The sequence below is a fragment of the Mesoplodon densirostris genome, chromosome 19, assembly GCF_025265405.1.
Source record: "Mesoplodon densirostris isolate mMesDen1 chromosome 19, mMesDen1 primary haplotype, whole genome shotgun sequence".
Taxonomy (NCBI): Eukaryota; Metazoa; Chordata; class Mammalia; order Artiodactyla; family Ziphiidae; genus Mesoplodon; species Mesoplodon densirostris.
In genome coordinates this window covers 55,708,744-55,734,182 of record NC_082679.1, presented here as the reverse complement: position 1 = coordinate 55,734,182, position 25,439 = coordinate 55,708,744, and the positions used below count along the sequence as shown (strand labels likewise).

The following is a 25,439-nucleotide window of genomic DNA, read 5'->3' as shown; positions in this document are numbered from 1 at the left end:
TCGCTGCAAACAGTGGGATCAAAAGATCAAATAAATGTGGTGTGTAAATCAGCAGGCACACAGCAGAGGGGATGCGCATTCATGGTGAAGGCAGCAGTGTTATGTTACGGCTCATTTCTGCAGGTTGCGGGGTCTGGGGCAGGATTCAATCTTGAGGAGTTGGAAACGCGGTCACTTGAAGAGGTGAGGCCACCGCCGGCCAGCCTGGGTTTTCACACGCTGCAGCCGGTGGCAAGGCTCTTGCTTCCAGCCCTCCAGGCCGCCTGAGATTTGCGAGTTACCGGGATTACTTTTTGGGTAGCGAGGTACTCTGGAGCCCAGCCCAGCCCAGTTTCCTCAACCTTATCAAGGGGTTAATAAGGCCCACCTTTGCAAGGAGAGGGTCCGAGGTGAGCGAGATAAAGCAGAGGAGGACAGCTGGAGGTACTGAGAGCGCTAAATACCTGGGCTGTCTCGCCAGGAGACTTGTAAAACAGAAGTCTGCACCGGCAGCGAGAGGAGCCGCGCCACTCACCTGAGCTGCCGCCTTGCTCGGCTCATCCCTCCGTGCGCTTCAGTGACGTTTTCCCAGCCTGGCCCAGGGCGCTCCCCTCCCTCCCTCGGCGGTCGCTCCCTCCCTCCCCCTTCCTCTCCCCGAGCCTCCCCTCCCCGTGCGCCCCCTCCCTCGGAGCGGGAGCGGGGAATCCCACGCCCTTGCACCAGCCCGGGGGCTCGGACGGGCCCGGGAGCCGCTGGTCGCCAATCACCGTGCGGTGGAGAGGCGGGCGCTCGGCTCCGGCGCGCTGGGGGAGCCAGCTGGCTCTGCTGGCCCCGGGAGCCTCAGACTCTCACACCCGACACAGACAGACGCACGGACGGGAGGGCAGGCGCGAACAGAGTCCGCCGGCCGTCTGCGCTCGGAGGCGCGCGCCAGCCCTGGCCCGGGGCTCCCCCGTGCCGCCTCCGGGAGCCGCAGGCGGCGCTGTTCAGGCCGGCGCCGGCGGGAGGGAGGGCGCGCGGGCGGCCGGAGCCGGGGAGGCCCGGCGCGCCCGGCCCGCGATGTGAGCGGCGGCGGCTCCCACCTGGCGCCGCACCTGGAGCGCCGCGCTCCGGGGCGGCGGGGAGGATGTGCGCCGCCCGCAGCCGCCGCGCCCGCACCTGACCATGGAGTGCGCCCTCCTGCTCGCGTGCGCCCTCCCCGCCGCCCGCTCGGGCCCGCCGTGGGGGCCGGCGGGACGGGGGCGCGTGGCTAAGGCAGGTGCCCGGCGGGGAGGCGCCGATGGCGGGTGGCCGGGGACCCCAGCCCCGCCGCGCCCCTCACGCACGGTGTCACCTTTTCTCTTGCAGGCGCTCCAGCTCTGCTGCCTTTGCTGTGCGTCGGTCGCCGCAGCCTTAGCCAGTGACAGCCGAGGCGGCGGCGGCAGCGGATTAAACCACGGTTCGTATTCGCCCCCCCCCGCCCCCCCTCCACAGGAGAGCCTCTCTAGGCACTTTGTCCCTTCCTTCCCCCCAAAGAGAGAAAGGGCAGACGAGGCCACCCCTCCCCCCCATGTGGCAGGTGTGCGCGCGTCCTGGAAGCGGTTCCTGTTTGGAGAGGGGGATGTGGCCCGGACTCTGAACTTATCGGAAGAATCAGTGCCTCAAGCTGCAAGTCACATAAATGAGAAAACAATACTTTCCCTCGTTCACAGACGGCTGGTTTAAAAAAAAAATTCTGTGCTGCGGTGAGAAATTAGAAAGTGAGTGGATATTGACCAGGTAGCTGATATCAAAGGGCACCTTCCTCATCTGCTTCCTCTTCCGGGAAAGGACATGCCTCCTTCTTCCCCCATCTTCCCTCCCCCCACTTCACTCCTGTCCCCTTTCTCCCTTTCCTTCCTTCTTTCTCCCTTTTCTCTTCCCTCGTATCATTGATTCCCAAAGATGACTTTTAGAGAGAGGAAAGCAGGTAGCCTCTGGCAGGGTGGGGGGGGGCGCGGGGGGGTTTGCTTTATCTCCTTTGAAGTTCCCTCGCTTCAGACTTCCAGAACACTCTTTACTTCTGTCATTTATTAACTTCTCCCTGGCACCTGGAAGGAAAATCCTTGTTCCATTGTTCCCATCAGCTCCTGGAGAACAGCTGATTCCTGATCCAAGGTTTCTATAGCAAGACCTTGATGTCTAGCTGGGGTTTTATCATTTTTTAGTCTTGCAGGGTTATCTCCTCTCAGGGGACCAGGGATCATACTGGGGAGAGGGGGGATGGCAGAGTCATGGAGAAAGGCTGTGCCGCCAGGGAGTGGGTGAGTGAGGGGACAGAGGAGAGCCAGGAATTTGCCCTTGAGACATTCACCTTTTGTCCAACCAGAAAAGCTGGCTGCAGTTTCTAAAACAACCCCTCATTGTTTCATCAGGGCCAAATGGCTGGAGGTCCCCTCCACTCCAGCTACCACCTGTAAGGACCTCATCTTTAGGTAGCCCCTGAGCCGATTCATCAGATCACTCACTACAGGGGCTCTGACGGCCCCTCTTCCCATCAGGGACTGAATATTACCATCAGCTGCTTGTTCATTCTCCCCTTGGAAACAAACTAGTAGCAGGTGTCTGGGTGGGGGGCTTTGCAGGCTGATTCTGCAGACCGCTGGCTGGTTAAGGCTTCTGCGTGTTCTCCCAGCTAAGAGCAGGCAGAGTTTCAGATGGCTTTGGTCAAGGAGGTAAGAATCAGCTTATAGAGACTGTGTCTGAGCACATGTCAGGGATGGTTTTCACAATTAGGTTTTAGTATGGGCAAGGGAGAAGGTGGTTTGTCCCTAGGAAAAAGCTGTGTTTAATCAAAAGCCACATACCAGGAAAACAGCATAGTAGCAATTTTTAAGAGAAGAGAAATCATGTATATCCTGCTCAGTTTTTTTAAGGTTCAGAGAAAAACATTTTTTTCAATTGCTTTTTAATATGCATGTCAATTAGATAGTATTTCTAGTTAAAGGAGTGAAGAAGAAAATGGGGAGGACGGCAAGAACATTGTAAGAATGAATTTCTCAAGCAATGTGAGTAACAGATGGTTCGTACACAGAACATAGTTGAAAATTATTGTCATATTGGGATTTTTTTTTCTAATGTAGGACCAATTAGAGTATCACTCGTTGATCCCTGCTAGCTACAGGGCTTCTGTTCATTCCTTAGCTTTTTTCTTTCTTTTCTCTTCTTGTTTTTTTTTTTCTTTTTTCTTTTTTCCGGTTGTTGACTATTTTGGGAAAAGGGAAATTCCTCTTGCTTTTCCTCCAGTAACCAAGGACCCAAGTGACTCAAACATGCCTCTTGGTTACTCAGAATCTTTCTAAAGACGGTCCAAATTAGTTTCCCGTTCTGTGCCTAGAAAGTGGAAATACAGAGCGTTTTTTAATGGGCAGAGGGCATATTCCAAATCATCTTGTGGGATGATACTTTTCAGTTTCAATGTCGTGTGATAGAAAACAGTTTGCTGGCCTCGTTTTTTTCAAGCAGCAAATTGTTTAACTTCTCTTCTCTGGGACAAGCAGTAATTAGCGCTGCTCTAGGGAGCAACAGTGAAGGTATTTTTAAACACGTCTTTCCAGGTGTCCCCTGATCTGACACGCCCCCACCAACATGTCTGAGCAATTTTCAGCAACAGACTGTAGTGGGAAGTTCTGACAATTTCGAGGCATTTTTATGTATCCACTCTATTTTACGCTTACAGTTAAATGGAATTGTCCCAGGGAAAGCTCCTTTGTAAAACGTTGAGTGATAACAAGTGCTGGAGTTTTATTATCACATATAATTAATATTGGAAACATAAAACTACAGTTACTTGTTAATTACCTGAGACTTCATCTCAAGTTACTCAGTGCTGTGAGTTACATTTGAAATTTAAACTCTGTCCCCCCCACCCCAGTGCTCCCAATGTAGTTTAAACACAAAGGTATCATCTTGGAAAAAAGTGTTCCTTTCTTGGCTTTGTGGTTTTTATAGTTATTAATACTGTCTCCCCCAAATCAACTTTTATGTATGGATGACGCTATGACTAATATATAAAAAGTCCATCTCTCTCTGCAGACCATGAGAGTTGTGGCATTTTCCATGAAACATTCTTGACATTCAACAAGATGGTGCTTGACTCTTAGTTTCTGTAGGAATTGCTGTGGCAGAGCTAATTGTCAAGATCACAGAATTCTCCTTGTCATGAGCTGCTCTGAATTATATGTAGTTTAGGTGCATGGCAATAGAACAAGTATCTTTCAGCTGTGTGTTGCTCTTTGCCAGCCTTTTGGAAAGGGACCCTCGGGCACTGTGGGCTGTGGGTGCTGACAGCGAAACCTTTCCCGTTGCAGATTACGTCTTTGTCACGCCGGTAGAAGTGGACTCGGGCGGGTCCTATGTTTCACACGACATTTTGCACAACGGCAGGAGAAAGCGGTCGGCGCAGAGTGCCAGCAGCTCCCTGCATTACCGATTTTCAGCATTTGGACAGGAACTACACTTAGAACTTAAGCCCTCGGCGATCTTGAGCAGTCACTTTATTGTCCAGGTACTTGGAAAAGATGGTGCTTCAGAGACTCGGGAACCCGTGGTGCCAAGATGTTTCTATCAGGGATTTATCAGAAACGACAGCTTGTCCTCCGTCGCTGTGTCTACATGTGCCGGCTTGGTAAGCACCCCCTGCTCCCTCTTGCCTGTGTTTTGTGTAACTGGAATGAACAGATGTCTGCAATCCTAAGTACTCTTGCAGCCAGCTCCACACATTCACACTGTCAGCTTTGATACGTATAATATTCTCAATTGAATTAATCTAATCTGCTCCCAGAAAAAGAAAATCTATCTAAAAGAACTTTAATTACCATTTAGAACGTTCTTTTGATGTTTAATGGTCTGGGCCTCTTCATTTTCCATGTTTGAGATGATCCCCCAAGGAAATTAATTTGATGGATGCCATTCGCTTTGGAAAGTCTTGAGAGACCAGGCTTTATATAAATCTAACAAGCTGCGTGCCTCTACAGTGCTTTGAAACAGGGAAAACTGTATTTAATGCAAAAGTGCATTCACTGCCCTGGGAAGCCCAACCTTCCCTGTGGAAGGGAGGCCTCTTGTTTTCTTTCAACTAATCTGTTCATGTTGTCCTGCTCGCATAAGGCGTCCTTTTTGAGTGTGTTGTGGTGTGTTCAGGGGCTGGTGGGATTAAGTGTGGCATCCGGGAAGGCAGGACACTTAAAAACATTTGGGACAAGCGTTATTTCCTCTTGTGTAATCCTCAACTGTTGGGCTCGAGACCAAGAATATTGGTATAAATGATGCTTGTCTCAGGATTCAGTCATCTGTGAGACAATAAATGGTGATCTGGGTTGATTTCATCTTGTGTTGCAATTGAGAAGTGTCTGTAATGACAAAAGAGTTTGTGTGTGTTGAGACACACCATGGTCATGCTATGGTGTGGCTAGAAGAAGGAAAATGTGAGAAAGCCCAGCTGAGGATGTAGTTAGTGTAAAGTACATGATACATCATGACTGAGCAAGAGGGAGGGGCTTAGGTGCTGGTGAATGAAGACTCCCATGTTCTTGGCTAGCTGAAACTTTATTTAACTTTTTTGTTTTCATATTGTGACTTGACACGTAGTTAAAATCTTTTATCACAACCAGAGTTACGATATTTTTTCGTATGGTCTTTAAACTATAGAGCGAAGCAAAGATTTAACAATTCCCGGCTAAGCTGGATCTGTTTAAATGAACAATATGGCTTACTAGTGACCTATATATTCTAAGATAGTTACACACACCTAGGCAGCCCGCACACACGTGAATATATCTTGTTTTTGTTGTTTGGTTGGTTTGGTTGTCATAAGTCTCCTGCTCGTTTGGGAGCATCCTCCTCTTTTCCCTCTCTTCTGTCTATTCCAGTATCCTTATGTCTTCAGAAGGAGGTTAGGCCCTCCATCACAGTGGCTTAAACTATCCCATTCCAGATAACCCAGTGGTTAAGAGTAGTCTGTCTGGGCTTCCCTGGTGACGCATTGGTTGAGAGTCCGCCTGCCGATGGAGGGGACACGCGTTCGTGCCTTGGTCCGGGAGGATCCCACATGCCGCGGAGCGGCTGGGCCCGTGAGCCATGGCCGCTGAGCCTGCGCGTCCAGAGCCTGTGCTGCGTGACGGGAGAGGCCACAACAGTGAGAGGCCCGCGTACCGCAAAAAAAAAAAAAAAAAAAAAAAGTAGTCTGTCCGAGTTCATCTTTCATACCAGCCCTTACCAGTAGGACCTTGGGCAAGTTATGAATCTCTCTGTGTCGTAGTGTCTCTCTCTCTACAATGGGAATAACAGGAAGGTTTACAGCACCGTGGGGATAAAGTGACTTCTTACATGGAAAGTGCTACAGCAGCTCTTGGAAGGAGCTTATCTCCCCGTGGTTAATGCGCTCAATATTCCACTTTCTGTGAGTGATAGGAAATCTGACCAATTATCCCATATTCATAGATGTTAGGTTGTTTCTCCTAAGAAGGAGATTCACTTTTGAACAGGGAATGGCCACTTAACACATAGAATGAGGCAAGTTAAAAAGTTCCATCTTTGGGCTGAAGGTGAAAGAAGTCATTGGCAACCACATCTGCCCGTGTATAAGGCCGATATAATTTTTTTTCTTTGCATACCAATCTGATTTTTGTTTGTTTTTATCTTTTTAATTCAATTTTTATTTTATATTGGACTGTAGCTGATTTACAATGTTGTGTTAGTTTCAGGGGTACAGCAAAGTGACTGAGTTATACATATACATATATGCATTCTTTTTCAGATTCTTTTCCCATATAGGTTATTACTGAATATTGAGTAAAGTTCCCTGTGCTATACAGTAGGTCCTTGTTGATTACCTATTTTATATATAGCAGTGTGTATATGTTAACCCCAAACTCCTAATTTATCCCTCCCTCCCACTTTTCCACTTTGGTAACCATAAGTTTGTTTTCAAAGTCTGTGAGTCTGTTTCTTTTTTGTAAATAAGTTCATTTGTATCCTTTTTTTTAGATTCCACATATAAGCAAAATCATATATTTGTCTTTCTCTGTCTGACTTACTTCACTTAATATGATCATCTCTAGGGCCATCCATGTTGCTGCAAATGGCATTTCATTCTTTTTTAATAAGGCTGTTATAAATTGAAATCATGAAACTCACAATCTGTTCCTACTTTTCAACAAGCCAGCCACATATACTTAATTAACTTTAGTTCTGTAGGCCTCAGTTTCCTCTCCTGAGCCATGTGAAACTATTTCTAAGACCACGGCCATCTCCAGGCATCTGACTCCAATTATCCAATCGTTTGGGCCCATGGGGCATGGGGTAGGGAGAGGATCAAGCTTATCCCCCTTGCATTACCCACCTCCCCAAGTCCCTGCCGAACAACAGCAAAATACAGACACAGCCATCCTCAATCAAACAATAAGAAAAATAAAACAAGAGGACAAAATCACGAATGAGAAGCTGAGACACTGCTCTGTATTAATGTCTGTAACTTCTACTGAAGTATAATGTATATACAGAAAAGTGCGAAAATGTATATACAGAAAAATGCAAAAATCGTGGAGTACAGCCTAATGAATTTTTACAAAGTTCACATCGCTGTAACCAACAACCAGATCAAACAGGACATTACCAGTGTCCCAGAAGACCCCTACCGCACATCCCCTTCCAGTCACTGTCCACCAGAAGTAACCACTATCCTAATTTGTAACATAGCTTAAGTTCGCCTATTTAAAATTTTTTTACCTAAGAGAGGGTCATACAATAAATCCTCTGTATGAATATTCTACATTGTTTCCATCTAATTGTTGGTGGCATTTAAATTGTTTCCAGTTTGGGGCTGTTAGGAGGAGTAATACTAAACATTCTCGTCTATGTCTTTTGGTGAGCTTATGGACACATTCTGTTGGAAACATACCAAAGACTGAAGTTGCTGGGTCATAGGTTAATATATATGTTCTCCCTAAAGCAAAATAGCGGTCAGTGTGGTCAGTGTTCGTTTGTTGCTTTTGCAGCTAGCCCTTACACAGGCAGCATTCACCCTAAGCAGGGAGAGTGGCACCACCCAGCGCATTCCCCAGGAACTGCACTTACCACTATTTTCCTAGGTTCTGCCAAACAGCTTTTCAGAGCGGTTGCACTCATTTACACGGCCATCAGCAGTGTATAAGAGTTCCAGTTGCTCCACATTCTCATCAACACTTGCTGTTGTCTGTCTTTTCCATTTTTGCCACTCCCATTGATGATGTGAAGCAATATCACACAATAGGTTTAGTTTGCATTGTTCTGATGGTTAATGAAGTTGAGTATCCTTTTTTATGCCTGCTGGCCACTTATATACCCTCTTTTGTGATATCATATATGGACAAGAAGTATTATATGGGTTTTCCCTGTTATCTGAACGTAGAGTGTTCCTATGAAATCTTTTGTAAGCCAAAATTACAAAAGCAAAGAAGCAATTACCTTAGGACACATCTTGGCAATGAATGCACAAAATAAATTGACATAAAGCACAAGTGCTCACATAGTTCAGAGCTACAGTGGCTTGATGCAGAGATTCTTAGTGCAGTTCCTGGGGAAGGAGCTGGGTGGTGCCACTCTCCCTGCTGAGGGTGAGGCTGCCTGTATAAGGGTTAGGTGCAAAACCAGCAAACAAACACTGACCACACTGATCGCTATTTTGCTTTGGGTTTTTTTTTTTTTTCCCATAAAAACGAAAATCCTCTTTGTATTTCCTTTGGTCAGCAAAAAACAGGTGCTAATTGCGTTTTTCGTAAAAGCAAAGTGACACAAAGCAAACTTGTGAAAGTGGAGGACTCCTGTAAATGTTTTCAGCCCAAATTGTGGTGCTTTTTCCTTTCTTTGTGAATAGAAACAAGACTTCTGAGCAAAAACACCTTTGCCAACTTAGCATCTTTGATATCATGGCTTTGCATCTCTAACAGTGCGTTGACCTGCATATGAAACACTATTGAATAGCAATAGTGAACCCTGGGAAATCACTTGAGGCTCCACATTGAGGAGTCACTTCTCTAGGCCCATTGAGAGATGGGGATGGAGGGAAATAATCACTCCAGGAGGAAGAATTTTTCCTTCTAGCTACCCAGAACCCATGAACACTGCTCACCTTCTTTGGTCAAACAGGGGGTTCCTAAAGTGAATTAGCAAGTGCTGTAATGCATTCAGAGTAGTGTATGATTCAAGGGTTCAGGAGATGGGCAGGTCTCTAACATGCTTGGTGGATGGGCAGGTCTCTTACATGCTTATCAAAGTTCACAAGCCAGAAGAGATAAAGGACTCTTCTTCCACGAATACAGAAACTGACATGAGGTGAAGGAAACTGAGATGAATCTTCTTCCACCTGAAGTGTCTGCATTGGTGTTTCACCAAGAGGGCGTCTGGCAACTGGCATCAGAGTGACTTTCAAGGTTCTAGCAATTTCCTAGTGTGCATCAGTGTGTATTAAAAAAATGATAAGTCCCCTTTAGATAATAGAGTACTGACAGGAAAGCTAACCATTATCTTGACTTGCTAGGGAAACCCCAAGAGCAATTGAGAAAGGGTGGAGGGGTTCTAATAGTGAAATATATTTGCATACATACATATTCCAGTTAGAATTTCTCCAGCAGGGAATTTAATAACTCAGAATTAAACTGTACTCAAAATAGTCTCTTAAAATGTACCCCCCCCACACACTATGGGTCTCATTTTATTCAGGAGTTAAGTAGGCAGTTATTTACTTGGAATAATCCATCAAACAGGAGTTGCAAACTTCCATGAGTGAATCCTGGCTACTGTTATATCTGGAGGGGGTGTTTTTAAAAATTTTTATTGGAGTACAGTTGCTTTACAATGTTATGTTAGCTTCTACTGCACAGCAAGATGAATCAGCCATACTTACACATATATCCCATCCCTTTTGGATTTCCCTCCAATTTAGGACACCACAGTGCATTAAGTAGAGTTCCCTGTGCTATACTGTATGTTCCCATCAGTTGTCTATTTTATACATAGTATCAATAGTGTATATGTGTCAATCCCAATCTCCCAATTCCACACCTCTCCTTTCCCCCTTGGTATCTGTATGTTTGTTCTCTACGTCTGTGTCTCTATTTCTGCTTGGCAAATAAGGTCATCTATAAGATTCTTCTAGATTCCACATATATACTAATATACATTTGTTTTTCTCTTTCTGACTTACTTCACTCTGTATGACAGTCTCTAGATCCATCCACGTCTCTACACATGACCCAATTTCATTCCTTTTTATGGCCGAGTAATATTCCATCGTATATATGCACCACATCTTCTTTATCCATTCCTCTGTTGATGGACATTTAGGTTGCCTCCATGCCCTGGATATTGTAAATAGTGCTGCTATGAACATTGGGGTTGCATGTGTCTTTTTGAATTATGGTTTCCTCTGGGTATATGCCCAGTAGTGGGATTGCTGGGTCGTATGGTAGTTCTATTTTTAGTTTTTTAAGGAACCTCCATACTGTTCTCCATAGTGGCTGTATCAATGTACATTCCCACCAACAGTGTAGGAGGGTTCCCTTTTCTCCACACCCTCTCCAGCATTTATTGTTTGTAGATTTTTTGAAGATGGCCATGCTGACCAGTGTGAGGTGATACCTCATTGTAGTTTTGATGTGCATTTCTCTAATGATTAGTGATGCTGAGCATCTTTTCATGTGCTTCTTGGCCATCTGTATGTCTTCTTTGGAGAAATGTTGTTTAGATCTTCTGCCCATTTTTGGATTGGGTTGTTTGCTTTTTTGATATTGAGCTGCATGAGCTGCTTGTATATTTTGGAGATTAATCCTTTGTCAGTTGCTTTGTTTGCAAATATTTTCTCCCATTCTGAGGGTTGTCTTTTCATCTTGCTTATGGTATCCTTTGCTGTGCAAAAGCTTTAAGTTTTTAAAATTTTGAATGCCTTTCAACAGGAACAAGCTCTCTCCAGCTCACCACTGCCCCCTATGTCTGGCTGCCTTACATACACCCTGTGAAGGTTATCTAGGTTTGCAGAACTTTGTCCCAGAGTCTCAGGGTTGCAGATGAGCCCAATCTAATCACTGTCTGCCATGCACGTTCTTTTGACCATATCCAGCTTCTCCTTGACCACCATGTTGATGAAACTGTCATTACATCCAGGAAGCCTATGCCATTGTCAGGAGACCCTTCATCTTGATGTTGAACTACATTCAACCTGCCATCTTATGACTTTCACCTGTATTTCTTAATTTCGTTTTCTGGGATGCTAGGACAAACCTGTGTCTTTCTTCCTACATAGGAGATCTCAAAGACCCTTTTGCCCCCAATTTTTCTACCTCGGCATTCCTTTTTCAGGAAGACGGTAATTTTCAGAGTGTGGTCAGCTGGATTAGCTTAACTTGAGGTGTTGAAAATGTCAATGTCTTTACATACAACAGAAGGTCAGGGAGGCTGGGCCCAGGAGTATGTATTTTTAATTCTCCAAGTGATTCTAATACATATTAACATTAGAGAACCATTGGATTAAGACATTGGACATATAGGCAAGTTTTTTTCTTAATTGCTGTTGGTTTGACAGACTGAGCCCATTTCTGCAACTTAGTAGAAATGTCACATTTGGAGAACTGACCGGAAAGATACACTGAATGACTCTGTCATTCAACTATTGATGGGCTTCTGTTATATCAGGCAGTGTTCAGGGCACAGGGTGGAAAAAGCTGCAAGCAAGGTGGATGCTGTATTCTGTGTCACTGGATTTCATTCTAAGGAAGAAATGGAGTGGTGATATTAGACCCAGAAATGCTATTTTATTTTGAACCAGGCTGTGATTCAGCAGAGCCCTGGAACAAAGGGTTCATGGAGTATGGTTTTAGGTTAGGATGTTAACAACTCAGAAATGTCCTATGTTAAAGACATTTGCTTAACTCTGTTTAAAAAGTTTCCCTAACTTATTTGACTGTGGAAACTTTTTTTTCAAGGAACCTCTCTTCATAGTCTGGTAGTGACAAGAAAATCACCAAAGCACTAATTCCCAAAAGAGGTACTATAATATTATATATTGATTTCTAACTAAGAGGTATTCCAGCCATAAAAGGGTTTTATGACCCTATAAGTGGTATCATGGTCATATATTCCAATAAAATTCGGGCAACTCTTATTAAGCAAATGTCTTTGCTCTAATACATTTCTCACCTTTTTTTTTTTTTTTTTTTTTTTTCTTTTTGCGGTATGCGGGCCCCTCACTGCTGTGGCCTCTCCCGTTGCGGAGCACAGGCTCCGGATGCGCAGGCCCAGCGGCCATGGCTCACGGGCCCAGCCGCTCCGCGGCATATGGGATCCTCCCAGACTGGGGCACGAACCCGTATCCCCTGCATTGGCAGGCGGACTCTCAACCACTGCGCCACCAGCGAGGCCCCATTTCTCACCTTTTAATGTGCTAATGTGCATTGTGAAGCTCCAAGAGGCGGAATTGTGATACTAATTTGACTACTTCCCCATCCCGTCTTTTAAGCCATGCTTCCATCCACAACTTGCCCAGGGTTCCATGGTTCACCATGAAAGAACAATTCTTAGGTCTGAGATTATTTGTACTTTATTGGTACCAGATGAATCCAGTTACCGCGTACGTCTTCCAGTTGGGAAAATGCACCTCTTGATTAAATTCTGGACACTCAGCTCCAATGTGAAGATCAAGCCAAGAGGCATGCAAAAATGCCACCCGTATAGCATTTCTGCCCAGATCTGTGATACGTGGGTACTTTACCTCTGATTAATCACCTCAGCAGGGGGCCCAGCTGGCGGGAGTGGTAGAAAGCTGTGCTGTTCCTTTGGCATCTTCTGTCCAGACTCTGATTAGGATCCAGCCTCAGCATCACATCAGGGGCTCAGAGTGGAATATGTATCACGAAATCCCTCCAGCCTTGACTGCCAATGCACTGTCCAATTTTGTCACTTGGTTTTCCTTCCTTTGCTTTTGCTTTGTCTGCAACAATTAAACCATAATTGGTGTTTCTCTTCCATGGCTGGCTGCCCTAATGTCCCCATTGTCTCTTTCTTAGTGGTGGCCTTTTTGGACTATGACGGCAGGGACCCATTCTCCGGAGAGCCTAGGTCCCTGAAAGGAGCTTTGGAAGCAGTTGGTTTCAATAGGCAGTAGGGGAACACTTTGATCTCCTTTTTTTTCAGAAGTATTTTATGACTCAGAAAGCTCAGCCATTGAGTTGTCTGTTGCTGGTCGCCGGCTGCCCGGTAGTCTTTAGAAAGATTTCCATTCATAAAAGGGCTGAAGTTAAATGACCTTAGTCCAGACAGGCAGAAAGAAAGCAGGCTCTTCTGCTTTGTGGGGCCTCGTTAACCAGCAGAGGTTTGCTGCGTGACACACACCCCCTTGGAACTTTTTGGTCACTTGAGAGGATCACGTGAGGTTAAGGATTAGACTGGGTTCTATTTACAAGTTTTTGGACACAGGCTGACCCAAATCAGAGATGTTTTCTTAGGTTATGCCTTGTTTCATCAAGGGTAAAAAGATTTTTTTTTTCCTCTTTCCTGTATGCTCCTTTCAGACATGATGTGTGAAGATGATTATTTGCTCATAACAACACTTTTAGCAAAATGCCAGTCTTTTTCTTAAAAAAATTGCCAAAGTGTTCTGATGACGGGATTTATGATGTACACTAAAGTGGAAATGCCTTTGAACTTAGCTTTCAGTCTCCAATCCTAAGTTTTGTTTTTAATCATGAAAGACTCTTTTTAAAAACAATTACAAAGAAAAATCTAAAATATCAAGATTCATCATTTTGGCAACTGTGTGTAAAGTATCTTGTGAGTTTTATAGATATTTTGACTGTGTCGTGTTTCCTGAGTACCAGTGTCTCTAGAAAAATTCAGTTCTCTGAAGACTAGGAAGCGTGTTGTATATTGAACTCGTTCTTTGTGTTATTTTGATATTTAAAACAAATGTAAAGTTCTTTCATCCTAATAAAGCATATCTAGGTTTCATTGAACAAAAAGCAAACAAAAAAACCCACCAAGGTTCTTGCCAGGGGGCGGGACCCCCAGGCTGATTTGAAGGGTGCTCTCATGGGAGGGTGAAAGGCTGTTCCTTCCTCCCCATGCTCTCTGCCTGTTAGAGGATGGCCACTGAAGCATCCATCTCCCCAAGGGCCACAATTGTGAGTCTTGGGCTCTGCGCCTGAGTTTCCTCATCTGTAAAGAGATGAGAAATGGGCAGTGGTAACTCGCTCTCTCAGGATTGTGACGAGCTGTGAATGAACTCTATCCTCAATTATTCTTTTCATTGTTGTTTGTTTTTGTATTGAGTTATAGTTGGTATACAATATTATAAAGTTACAGATGTTCAATATAGTGATCCACGATTTTTTTTTTTTTTTTGCGGTATGCGGGCCTCTCACTGCTGTGGCCTCCCCCGTTGCGGAGCACAGGCTCCGGACGCGCAGGCTCCGGACGCGCAGGCTCAGCGGCCATGGCTCACGGGCCCAGCCGCTCCGCGGCATATGGGATCCTCCCAGACCGGGGCATGAACCCGTATCCCCTGCATCGGCAGGCGGACTCTCAACCACTTGCGCCACCAGGGAGGCCCCGTGATCCACGATTTTTAAGGGTCATACTCCATTTATAATTATTATAAAATATTGGCTATATTCCCCATGTTATACAATATATCCTTGTAGCTTATTTTATATGTAATAGTTTGTACCTCTTACTCTCCTACCCTTATATTGCCCCTCCTCCTTTTCTCTCCCCACTGGTAACCACTAGTTTGTTCTCTATATCTGTGCGAGTTTACTTCGTTTCGTTATATTCACTAGTTTGTTGTAGTTTTGAGATTCCCTGTGTAAGTGATACCATACAGTATTTGTCCTTCTCTGTCTGACTGACTTCACTTAGCATAATACCCTCCAAGTCCATCCATGTTGCTGCAAATGGCACAATTTCATTCTTTTTCAGTAGTATTCCATTGTGTGTGTGTGTGTGTAGAGATACACACACACACATCTTCTTTATCCATTCATCTGTTGATGTACATTTAGGTTGCTTCCGTATCTTGGCAATTGTAAATCATGCTGCTATGAGCACTGGGGGTGCATGTATCTTTTTGCATTACTGTTGTTGCTTTCAGATATAGACCCAGGAGTGGAATTGCTGTGTCATATGGTAGTTCCTTGATTATTCTTGACTTTGGTCTCTGAGAGGGTCTAGGAAGGAAATGGTAATTGAAGCTCCTGCCCTGGAGCCTTTTCAAGCTCGTCAGAACAGGAAATGAGCCCTTGGATGTTGGCAGTCATCCTGGTGAGAGTCCTGGGGGTTTTGTGGGGGAAGGTAACTACTACTTGATCAACTATGAAGACATAAAATGAGAGGAAGATAAAGAATCAAAGAGGAAGGAGCAAAGAAATCGATAAAGATGGGGATCAAGGCACATAAGATAAAGCAGGGCAGTGTAATGGCTTTGAACTCAGACTCTGAAACCCCAACTGTGGTCTTTACTGTGCGACCCAGGTCAAATTATTTACCCTCTCTGGGCTTAATTTCTTCCCTGGCCAGATGAAGATAATGGTAGTTCCTCCCTCAGGTTTATGGATGCTTAATTGAAACAAAAATGGTCCGTGAACAATGCTAAAAAACAGTGCCTGGCACATAGTAATAATACTGATAGTGTGGTAACATATCAAGTAGTAATTGGTATTATTGTAGCAGAATTGGCTAATGCCAATCCACCTTACTACCCACAGACAGTAAAGTTTTAGTCTAGATATTAATAAGTTTATATTGATTGAGCATGTATTGAATTATTAAAACTGGCACTGTGGAGAGGAAGATTCAGCTAAGACACAGATGAGGCCTTAATGGTATTTAACCACCAGTCGGCATATTGCTATTCAAGGTCTAAAGTAGCAATTTTTCTTCCCCATGCGCTTGAAAAAGTCTTGGGCACTTTGGAGGGGAAAAAAAACTACATATATTTAGGCTCCGCCTCTGAACATTCAGTAGGTACTACGTAGAGCCTGTGTGTCCACTTGAATAAAGGAAAGAAAAGCTTCGCAGAGGGTTCCGGGGGCACTGGGGACTGTGAATCGTTGTCCTAAAGAAGTCCGCAAAGAACCTTCTCCGGGGAGATAGAAGACTAGTGGAACATGCTTTTGGAGAATTGTTTTTGCTTTTGGAATGCATCACACCTTGTAAGTGTGGTCATCGATGCTCTGACTGGCATTAGGCAGTGTGTGTACTAAGGGGGGCAGGTAGGGGTGGCTAATGTGAATCCAAATGTACAGATGGTTCTTGTTTCTATATTATAGGACTTCTCAGTGACAAATATTAGAACAACTCCACCTTGAACTTGGTTAAGCATAAGAAAATATATTTTTTGGCCCTGGGATAAACTTTCTTCACTCTCTCTCTCTGTCTCTCCCCCTCCCCCTCCCCTCCCTCCCCTCCCCTCCCTCTCCCCCTCCCCCTCCTCCCACCCCCTTCCTCCTCTTTCCTTCTTCCCCTCCCCCACCTTGTACTAGATGACTAGCTTTCAGCAAGGCTGGACCCAAGCCACCCAATGACATAATCACTGCCCTCTTTCTATCAGTCTTTCAGCTCTTTTTGCTCTTCCATCTTGCCCTCCTGCGTGCAGGACCACCCGAATTCCAGACGTGATTCAGACGTTTCACTGGGTGCCTGGTACCTCGTGTGACTTACGGAGCAGTAACTCCGCAGTTGTAACCTATATCCTGCATGAGAACAAGTGGGTGGGGCTCTGGGCTGCATTTGCTCTCCCACCCGTCAGTAAGCCTCAGAGGGCCACAGTCAAACCATCTGTGTGTCCAAACAAGACTAAATCGTATTTTGGTTTCTGTATTGGCATGTGAATTAACGCACAGAAGGAGGTCTGGGATCATGCACAGCAAGCCAAGAGCTCCACAGTTACCTCTCAGTTTGAAGCTCTTTTTGAAACCAGAGTTGATTCTTTCTGTTGTGTGTGTGCCCTTAGAATGTACATAAATGTGTTAGCCAGTACTCTTTCTGAAGCACTTTTTTTTTTGGTGGAGAAGAAGTGCTTAAAAATAATGTGTATCTTGGAGTTCCTTATCACGACATAAGCATCTGTCTTATTCTTTTAACTGCTGTATATGTAATCATTCCCTTCAGATTAATATATTTGTTTCCAGTTGTTTTTTTTTTTTTTTGCTGTTGCTGAAAGAGCATGCATATATATGGGTCTTCTTTGTGTGTGTGGCAGGGGGGGTTATTTTTTTAACATCTTTATTGGAGTATAATTGCTTTACAATGTCGTGTTAGTTTCTGCTGTACAACAGAGTGAATCAGCTGTATGTATACATATATCCCCATATCCCCTCCCTCTTGAGCCTCCCTCCCACCCTCCCTTTCCCACCCCTCTAGGTCATCACAAAGTATTGAGCTGATCTCCCTGTATATGCGTCTTCTTAGTTGCATGCAATTCTGTATTTTATGAGAGAGACAGACAGAAAGACCTACTCTGTGAAAAGCTGGGATGCCAAACACATATGGGATATAAGCTATGGCCGGAGATTGACTTGCTGATACTGACATTATCCACCCAATATCACTATCACCTTGGTTGTGTAACATGCAAAGTTACTGAGAACTCACTTCATTCTTTGTTTTCCATGAGCCTAAGACAGTGGCTTAGAAAACCAGTTCTCTCCAGTGGAGCATGTGTGCTGGTAAAATTGCATGGTTTCCCACCATCAACAATAAACAATTTAAGAGAAAACAGTACTGATTAATTCCTGAAGTCCAAGTACAAACAGGCCTAATGTTAACAGTGCACATGAAGGCTCTCATGACCCAAAATATTTGCCTGGGTTTCCTGCACATCTCTGTCCACAAACCCAGGAGTTGCTCCTCAGTTAGATCAAGTTATTCCCATGGAAGTGCGTTCCCACGGTTTTTTCTATCCAGTTACGGGGCCCTGTACACTCAAATACCATAACACAAGTCTGGTGAGAGTGTTCTGCCTGGACTGCATGCTCACCTCTCCTGAAGGGATGCCTTTGATGTATGGAAGGATTTCATGTTCAGCTGAATTCTTTTGATTGCTTATTCATGCCACTGAGCTTTGAAATATCTTATCTGCCCTTATTACCACCGCAAGTCAAGGGGGCATGCTTTCTAATATAAATTATAAAGTGCACATCACTAATTTACTAGAAGCCAGCTATGTGCACACCCTTCTTTAGAACCGGCACTTGAAAGGGATTGAGATAAGCTAGTCAAAGGAGATTATCTCTCTCATTATTTACTGAGTTCTCCCACAGCAGAGTGCTGTTCGAGTGTCTGTGGGTCCATTCTGTGACTTTACAATTCCTCAACTCCCTTTCATATTTTACTTTGTCACTTCGAGGAGGCGAATGAAGAGTTACCTCAAATGAATTTCTCTGTCGATAAATAATGAACACAATTTTTATTTCTACCTTGATGGTCGAGTTGAGGTCTGTTGTAGGCAGCACAGAGATGTGGCTGAAAGAAAACATTACTGAAATGCGTTCTCCCTCTTTAAATATGCTAATGTATTTTCCTAAGGCTTAGTCTTATCTCAGGGTTTGACAGTCATTGTTTTCCTGTAAAAGGCACTGAAGTAAGATGAATTCCAGTCCCTTTAAAAGATTCCTTTTGTGCATAAAGCACAAGCTAATTTCTGTTTAATATTATATATTTAGCCCTGTCATTTATGATAAAATAATATCTAGATCAGTGAGTCTCAGCATATAGAGCTTTAAAAAAATGTAGATGCCCAGAGCCTACCCCAGGCCAATGAAAGCAGAATAGCTGAGGAGGAGGCCCAGGTATCTGTGTTTTTAAAAGACTGCCCAGTTGATTCTAGTGTGCGGTCACGTTTGAGGACCCCTGCTCTAGATAAATGTCCTCGGGGGCTTTAGAGATGCTGTGACCTTAGAAATGCCTTGTGCAGTAATTTAAGAAGGCAGGATGGTATGTTAAAACGCATGGGGTTTTAGAAGTTCATCTCTTTCACTTAAGAGTTACATGATCTTGGTGAAATTATTCTTTTTAAAGACATTTTATTTTTTTATTTTATTTTTTTTTTGTGGTATGCGGGCCTCTCACTGCTGTGGCCTCCCCCGCTGCGGAGCACAGGCTCCGGATGCGCAGGCCCAGCGGCCATGGCTCACGGGCCCAGCCGCTCCGCGGCATATGGGATCTTCCGGGATCGGGGCACGAACCCGTGTCCCCTGCATCGGCAGGCGGACTCTCAACCACTGCGCCACCAGGGAGGCCCAAGACATTTTATTTTTAATTAATTAATTTATTTTTGGCTGCGTTAGCTCTTTCTTGCTGCTCGTGGGCTTTTCTCTAGTTGCAGCGAGCGGGGACTACTCTTCATTGTGGTGCGCCGGCTTCTCATCGTGGTGGCTTCTCTTATTGTGGAGCACAGGCTCTCAGTGTGCGGGCTTCAGTAGTTGTGGCATGTAGGCTCAGTAGTTGTGGCACATGGGCTTAGTTGCTCCGTGGCATGTGGGATCTTCCCGGACCAGGGCTCAAACCCATGTCCCCTGCATTGGCGGGCAGATTCTTAACCGCTTCACCACCAGGGAAGTCCAGACATTTTATTTTGAAATAGTTTTAGACTCACAAACAGTTGCAAAGATAATATAGAGAGTTCCCATGTATCCTTCACCCAGCTTTGTGACATTATCAAATTATCTGAGAATCTAGTTTCCCTGACTGTAAAGCAGAGATAAAACAATAATAATAATAAAAAAAAAACCTTCAAAGTGAAACCGTACACCTAAGGTTGGGACTTGAACCCAGCCAAAACCGACACTGGGACTTGAACCCACTGTCTTTTAATTGAGATCACACACGTGGTCTCAGGACTTAATGAAGCTCCCGTTCTTTCTCTAATTGCAGAAAGGATTCAGTGAGAAAAAGTCATGGGTAAGAAGCGGATTTATTTAGAGAGATACACTTTCCATGGACAGAATGTTGTCCCTCTCAAAAGGCGAGAACGGCCCTGGGAGAAACACACTCCACAGACAGAGTGTGAGCCATCTGAGAAGGCGAGAGTCCCCGAAATATGGATTGGTTAGTTTTTATGGGCTGGGTAGTTTCATAGGCTAATGAGTGGGAGGATTATTCCAACGATCTTGAAGAAGAGGCAGAGATTTCCAGGAATTGGGCCACGCCCACCTTCTGGCCTTTTATGGTCAGCCTCGGAACTGTCATGGCGCCTGTGGGTGTGTCTTTAGCATATGCTAATGTATTACAATGAGTGCATAATGAGGCTCAACTGGAAGTCGAAACTTCTGCCATCTTGAACCTAGCTGGTTCTAACCAGTTTATGTTGTATCCTCAAGGGCTATGTCATTCTTTTAGAGGTTGTGCCCCGCCCCCTTCCCTCCTGTTTCAAAAGGGTTACCATGAGAATTAAATGAGATAATGATAACATATAAAAATTGTGGGAGTAGAATTCTAAATTGGCCCCCAAGCTTCCCAGCCCCTGGTATATGCACACCTTCTCCCAGTGATTCGATCAACTGCTAATTTAGGTGCTGCTGGGAAAGGATTTTGCGGATGTAATGAAGGCTTCAAATCACTTGACCTTAAGACAGGAAGATTGTCCAGGTAGGTTTGACCTATTCTGTGATCACACAGAATCAGGAAAGGCAGAGAGGTTTGTAGCTAGGGGGATTTGACAGGTGAAAAATTCTCCATTGCTGGCTTTGGAGGTGGAGGGGGCCACGTGGCAAGGAATGCAGGTGGCCTCTAGCTGATGGCCAGCAAGGAAACGGGGCCTTGGTCCTATAACTAGAAGGGACTGAACTGTGCCAACCGTCTGAATGAACTTGAAAGTGGATTCTTTCCCAGAGAAAGGAATGCAGCCTGGCTCAGGCAGAAACCCTGAGCAGAGAACCCAGTCACACTGTGCCCAGACTTCTGACTTGCAGAACTGTGAGCTAATAAATAGGGGTTATTTTTAAGCTGCTAACTATGTGGTAATTTGTTCTGTAGCAATAAAAAACAAATGCAGAAAACGTCTAGAGTGCTTACTCTGTAGCTGGCTCAAGCACACGGTCCCTTCCCTTTGCAGAGTCACGGTCATCTGAGGTCATCCATCAGCCCCTGACGCTGCCTTGTGGGGCAAGTAGGACAGTAGGTCCAAGGAGAAGCAGCAAGCCTCCTTCGATTTCACTGTTTACAACTGCGTAGGAAATTGTGATCTGTAGCCCGCGGTTTCTCAGGGCACCATGGACACCACTGAGACGGGGGGAGGGGAGTTTGCTGTGCATGGTAGGATTCTTAGCAGCACCCCAGGCCTCTCCCCACTGGATGCCAGTAACACCCCCCTGGCTGTGTCCAAAAATGTTTGCCGACATGGCCAGGTGTTCCCTGGGGACATCATTGTCCCCAGCTGAGAACAACTGATACGACACAATCACAAACTGGCCTCTTTAATAGAATGCATTTACGTAAGTTTATTCTTTTTCAGTGTATAGTTGTTGATCTCAGTGCCATTAAGAATAATGATTTTAGGTACTTCACCTGCTTTTGAGGAATTTAGCCCAGGAGATCGAGACGAACGGTGTCTGGGGGCTGGCAGGTGGATTGGGTGGCAGCAGGAGAACCGTCTGGAAGTATATAGACAGATGTGTATTGGCGTTTGAATTTCACAGTATGCCAACCCAGCCTGCTGAAAATAACTGGGTCTCTGAAGGCACAGGGGTATATTTATAAGAAAATGGACTCTTGTATTCTTATGCGGGAGGGAGTCTGACCATGTGGATGTAGGTTAGAAATGTGGATTCCATTTCTGGATGTGCATCTGAGCTTAGAGAAGAGTTAAATATCCTGTGTGCTCTCTTGATCTAGAGGACTGGGGTCAGTGGGCAGTTCTGGGGATGGAGGGAGAATGTCCTGTATGTTTTGTGATTGTGTGTTCAACCCTAGGAGCCTTGTAAAGGTGTATTAGATTTTTGTATCTACTGCATGGAGTTGGGCAATTTATTATACCTTAACTTCTTAGTACTTGGAGAGGCAAGGTACCTGGAGGTGTTTGGAGAGGTAGGAGCTCCGTTTTGATTGGAGTGCTAGGTAAGAAACCTAATTCCTATGACCTCATAGTCATAGACTCACCAGCTGACCTGATCATTGCATCTATTTCTGTCATCCCTTCTTTGAATAGACCCTTCATCTAAGAGTGAGGAGTACATTGGTCCTATGTAATTTGCAACATTCTTTAAATTACTCAGCCTCTTTATGAATATACCAGGGAAGCAAAGTCAAGGTCCCTTTGGGGCTTGTATTCTTAATTCTCAGTAACGAATTGCTGACATTTCTTCTTTCTTTTCTCTCTATTCCTTCCTCTTTCCCACCCATCTACTCATCTTCTAACCCAAAACATTTATTCCCAGCTTACTATGTGCCTCAGTCCTATCACAGACTATGGAAATACAAAAATGATAATATGGTTCTTAAATTTTAGGATATTCCAATGTGAGAGTGGGGAGTATTGTTGACAGGAATATAAACACATAAGGACAGTGTAACAAAATTAATATAATTGCTAAGGTGTGTTTAAAGAACCATGAGAGCACAGATAAAGTGATGAGACTAATTCTTAATTCGATGGGCAGGCAATTTAAATGATCCCATTAGCCCATGAGGATATATAAATACCAGGTGATCTTATGCACACGACTGTGTAAACTTCATTGCTCACAGGTCAATTCAATACCCGATTCCAGCCACTTCTTATCACCTTCCCTGTCACCACTGTGATCGAAGCCACTCTAATCTGGATTCCCACCGCAGCTTCCAATCTGATGATTCTCTTACGTTGTGTCCCTATGAGGTGTTTTTCTCAAGTAGCCACATGATTTCACCTTCCTCTTCTCCACCAGCTAATGGCTTTCCATTACCCATAGTATATAATCCAGATTTCTTACCATGGTCTACAAGGCCCTGTGTGATCTGGCTCCTTTGGCCTGAAGTCCTATATCTTCTCCCATTGTAAACTCCACTCCAGCCCTTCTGATATCTGGGGAAGGAGCAAAGTGCAGTCACAGGAGTGGGGGCCTTTGAACATCCCCAGAGCCCCCCACTCCTGTGATTGCACTTTGCTCTTCCCCCAGATATTCACCTGGTTTCTTCTGACACTTCTTGGCACTTCAGTTCTCTGTGCAAATGTCATCATTGCAGAAAGTTCCCCCCTGACACCTGGTTACTCTCCCTCCCCTGATCTTGCTTTATTTTTATTCCTACTCTTTACACATACTACCTGACTGACTTGTTTATTACCTTGCATATGCTGCCTTACGCTCTTAAATATCTGCTCCTTGAAGACTGGAGCTTTGTCTCTGCTGTTCCACAGCTGTGTCTCCAGTGGCTAGAATAATCCCTGGCCACTAGTAGACACTGGATAAACATTTGTTATGTGAATATATGTAATTAATATGCTGGTAATTTAGAAACATACATCATTTCTATGTTTGGCATACATCAGGAATTGGGTATTTCTTATGCACGCATGCATTCATTGGAAAAACTCATCAGTTGTGTAGCTTTTATATGCAGGTTAGATAATGGAGACTGAGAGAGAGCAGTGGCCACCTATAATTTTCGTCTGCCCAACATCTGTTTCCCCAGTCTTCTGGTAAAAACATTGAAGTTTTCCTTGGGGACCTACCTTCCTTACCTGTGCCTTGGAATTGGGTGGAGGTGACTTGTTTTCCATAGTGACCAGTCAGAACATCAGCTATCCTTGACTTCAGTGATTGGTTCAGGGGTGAACATGTAACAGGATCAGAGCCAATAAAATCAATTCTGGGACACCTGGGGGAAGAAGAGGGGGTGGAATGTAAGTCCAGAGTTGCAGCCATCTTGTCACCTGATAGTAAAATCATCACAGCCTTGATGTCCAGTTATGCCTGAAATTAAAGTGTGTTGGCCTTTTCATTTGTATGAACCATAAACCCTCACCCCATTTTTTGGATTAATCTAGTTTAACTTTTTTCCCTTTGAAATGAAAGTCCTAACTGTGGTAGGGATGAACAAGTTCTGCACACTTTCTATGAAGAGCTCCTAGACTCCCAGAGAAAATAAGCTTAAGGCAGCCAGGCATTCAGCATGGAGTAGCCGACAGGTAAATGCAATGGGCAGCTTGCCTACGCATTTCATTATCAGCATTTCTTGGGTGTGATGCCCACTGCACAGAGTCTGACTGCCTCTAGAATTGTCAGTATTTGTTCCTTACGGTGCATCTTGGATGCATCGTCTAGCTTGTTGATTCACTACTTTATCTGTCAGTTGTCTTTTTACCACACACCTCTCTGTGTCCACCAACCATGACTGCACAAGGGTTTCAAACAGCCAGTACAAGTGAGCACGTTGTATGCCTGTCAGTGAGCAGTTGGAGGGAGATGTAGCCTCCATGGTCGGCTTAGAGGATGACTTCACACTCTGAAACCACTTTTCATTGATTTCTTGGGACGATGACATGTGGAACGTTGTTGTAAAGCAGGAATGCTTATTGATGCATTACGTGGTTCAGCGTTCATACGCCGTTCATTTGTGTCTTGGAAGATGTTTATTTTAATCAATCTAACTTTAGTCTGCAGTGGATTTTTTTTTTTTTGAAATGATAACAGAAGTGGTTTTGTTCATCCCATGAATTCTTCTGTTTCTTTTTTATGATGCATAGAATTCCATCTCCTCTTTGCTCTGGCACAGTGCTGTTCGATAGAATATAATGCGAGCCAATGTGTGTAATTTCAAATTTTCTAGTAGTCATGTTAAAAAGAAAGTTAAAAAAATGGGTGAGATTTGTGTTGGTATTCTATTTGATTTAATCCAGTATATCAAAAATGTTATTTCAAAATATAATCAATACCAAAATTATTAATGAGATATTTTACACACAAGTCCTCAAAATCCAATGTGCATTTTACAATTACTGTGCATTCATTTCAGACCAGCTACATTTCAAGAGCCTGGTAACAGCTACTGTATTGGACCGGATAGGTCTATTCATCTCCTATCTTGAAGTTTCCTAACATGGACAGCAAAAGCAAACAGGCAGGAAAGATTCCCTTTTCATTGACTAGTTGGCTAAAATTCCAAACAGTATTTGTAGAACAGCTCCAGTTTTTATTTAGATACTCTCTGGTGTGGACATGTCGATAACTTTGACTCAGAGACGCCTCACCATTACGTAGTTACGTAGAGAATTGTGCAATCTGATGGCGACAATCAGATTTAAAGTACAGATGCTGAATTAAATATTTCTCTTGAAGATAAGTGAAAGATACTATGTTTTGAAAATTTTCAGAATATACACATATATTTTCTTCTAATTATACTTGGTCCAAACCTGCTAGTTTAATTAACGTTTGCTCTTTTTTGAATGGAAACCTCTTTATTTCTTCTCATCTTTCTAGTTTGTTTTCATTATAACT

The 25,439-nt window shown here is 44.3% G+C and overlaps 1 protein-coding gene across 2 annotated transcripts in view; it reads left to right on the top strand.

Annotated features, from left to right (window-relative positions):
* The first annotated feature begins 1,143 nt into the window (after window positions 1–1,143).
* The window catches only part of ADAMTS18 (ADAM metallopeptidase with thrombospondin type 1 motif 18), a 163,909-nt gene continuing 139,613 nt past the window's right edge, over window positions 1,144–25,439 (top strand). Inside the window, exons 1-3 of one of the 2 annotated variants that reach the window (XM_060083773.1) lie at window positions 1,144–1,233; window positions 1,327–1,417; window positions 4,308–4,624. In XM_060083773.1, coding sequence (XP_059939756.1) covers window positions 1,144–1,233; window positions 1,327–1,417; window positions 4,308–4,624 — 498 coding nt within the window. Of the gene's footprint in view, window positions 1,418–4,307; window positions 4,625–25,439 lie in introns of both variants that reach the window. The other variant, XM_060083772.1, reaches the window with a different exon arrangement.